This window comes from Lipotes vexillifer, unplaced genomic scaffold (assembly GCF_000442215.2).
Source record: "Lipotes vexillifer unplaced genomic scaffold, Lipotes_vexillifer_v1.1 scaffold942, whole genome shotgun sequence".
Taxonomy (NCBI): Eukaryota; Metazoa; Chordata; class Mammalia; order Artiodactyla; family Lipotidae; genus Lipotes; species Lipotes vexillifer.
In genome coordinates, this window is record NW_006798282.1 from 1,392,781 (window position 1) to 1,395,309 (window position 2,529).

General features: G+C 52.2%; 1 protein-coding gene across 1 annotated transcript in view; it reads right to left on the reverse strand.

The window, feature by feature from the left end:
- Positions 1-807: 807 nt before the first annotated feature.
- The window catches only part of ELP6 (elongator acetyltransferase complex subunit 6), a 10,987-nt gene continuing 9,265 nt past the window's right edge, over positions 808-2,529 (reverse strand). Inside the window, exons 6-7 of the mRNA XM_007470274.1 lie at positions 2,444-2,529; positions 808-936 (exon numbers count right to left, since the gene is read on the reverse strand). The exon at positions 2,444-2,529 is cut by the window's right edge and continues 61 nt beyond it. Coding sequence (XP_007470336.1) covers positions 808-936; positions 2,444-2,529 — 215 coding nt within the window. The remainder of the gene's footprint in view (positions 937-2,443) is intronic.

Sequence of the window (2,529 nt, forward strand, 5' to 3'; positions counted from 1 at the left end):
GCTCCTCCCCAAGGTCCTATCCTACCTGGCAGCAAGAACATTCCTTCCCCCCCTCACCAAGGCCATGCACACCTGTGCCCTATATGGGGCCTCGTGTGGCCAAGGCCAGGGTGCGGGGCCCGCGATGGCTTGGTCTCCTCAGCATATGGGCCAGGTGCTCAGCTACAACAGAAACAAGAAGAGCCAACTTGTGAACTGGGCAGGAGCCTGCCTCTGGTTTCCATGAGGGTCAGTCAGCAAGCGTGGACTTCAGTCAGGCCTCCGTTACTGGCAGCAGGCTCTACAGCTTTGAGCGTGCTTCCAAACCTCTTGAAGCCTATTTCCTGAGTGGACTGAAGAAGAAAATACTTTTTCAGGATGAAGGTGAAAATTAAATGAGACAATCCACAGGAAGCCATGAGGTGGGAACTCACTTTGTGCCAGCCACGAATATTCTGGTTGTCACTTTGGACACCTGCCATCCAGGACTGCCTCCTGGCTAGTACCTCCACACCCATTCTGGCTCTGAGAGGCACCACAACCAAAAATGGGCAGTTGGGGCTAAAGCGTGTTTACGAGGAAGGCTCCAGAGGACCCATTTCACCCAGTTCAACATGCAGCATCTCAGCTGAGGCAGGGTTCTTCATGTGTTTTCTAAACAGGGCCCAGGGGAACAAAGGCAAACCATCACAGCACCATTCCACCATCCCTGGGTCACCGTGGAACTGCCAGTCCACAACAAAGGGGTAAAGATCCATTTGTGCTCAGTTGCTTTATCTTTCACAACTAAAAATAGTTCAAGGTAGCTTCAGCTGCCCCTAAATCAGGTCACAGGACAGCAGGAGACATTCCTTTGGCAAAAAAGGACACATTCTTGTCCTGTATCTTGTACTGGTAAGTGAGGCTCCGATCTCGCTGGGCTGTGGGCTCTGATGGTCTCCTCCACAGGATCCTCAGCTAAGTGACAAAGAGAAGAGTGAAAGAGGAAAGGCACCCCCAAATACCCGCTCCACTGTGAACCCTTCCTGCCTCATCGGTGACCTTCAATTGAGGTCATGCACCATGCAGTAATGGGACCGACTTCCAAAACAAAGCTTATTACCAGCCACCTAAAAATAAATGTTTCCCCTCCATTACAATAGTAATATTTGCTCATTACAGAAAACATGAGAGACAAAGAAAAGTAAAAGGTAGAAAAAACCCATCCAGAGAAGAACCATTAAAATATTTTTGTGCATTTCCCTTTGGTCTTTTCTGTGTGCACAGTTTTGTACTTTTTGGCTAGATGAATTTTGAAAATCAACACAACAGAATGTGTACACTCAATTCCAAGGCTTAGGAAGACTGGACATTTGTCTCTAGTGACTAGAAAGCTCTGGGGGGCTGACTGGCTTCAGAGCCATAAGCTGCTGGCAGAAGCTTCTCCTCAGGCTATGCCTGGGGCGCACCACCAGCACAGCATCTCTGGGCCTGTGCTTTGTTTTCCACACCCGACTCTGAACGACTCTGGGCCAAAACGCCCACCCACCCTTAAAGGGTCAAAAGTGGTCAACATGAAGTTAACCTGGAAGAGGTGGTAAAGGCTTTGGGGTGATCCCAAAAGAGAAGTTTCAGAAGGCAGCGAACCACGGCAGCCCCTGGGCATGGGGAGAACCTGACCTCCCTCCCAGGGCAGGACTCAGCTTCCACCTAAGTACTCCAAACATCCCAGGCAGAGGCAGCAGTGGGGGCGGCAACGCCAGTCAGGGGAATGGCCTCCTCAAGTCTCTATTTTATTATATTTTTATTAAAAAAATTTTTTTTTGGCTGTGTTGGGTCTTCCTTGATGCACGCAGGCTTTCTCTAGTTGCAGCGAGCATGGCTACTCTAGTTGTGGTGCGTGGGCTTCTCATTGCGGTGGCTTCTCTTATTGCGGAGCACAGGCTCTAGGTGCGCAGGCTTCAGTAGTTCTGGCACATGGGCTCAGTAGTTGTGGCTCGCGGGCTCTATAGAGCGCAGGCTCAGTAGTTGTGGCGCACGGGCTTAGTTGCTCCACGGCCTGTGGGATCTTCCCAGACCAGGGCTCAAACCCATGTCCCCTGCATTGGCAGGCAGATTCTTAACCACTGCGCCACCAGGGAAATCCCAAGTCTCTATTTTAAAAGGAACGGTGTTGGCCTGAATATACAAAGCCTGCTGTGGTCCTGAAGAGGAATTCTGCTGTTTACGGCCTTCCCCTGTAGACAGCCATCTTCTCTTCAGGAGCTCCCCTTTGGCTGCAAATGGACCACCATGGAAAACCTGCCTTGGTGCACGGGGCCAAGCACCACCTGGGGCGGACTCTGACCTGCATTCACACACTTCTGAGGCTTCCCTTCCACCTGAGGGCACGCCCCAACCAGACGCCCCACAGCCGGACACTATCCCACGGGCAGCCTAGACTCGGGAGGCAAGCAGCTCCCAGTGAGCCCCAGTCCCTGCGCACCTGCCCATGCACGTCCTTGCAGAAGCCGGTGGCCAGGCCTTCAGCCCGCAGTATCAGGTGGCTCTGGTGACCAAGACCATTCAGCA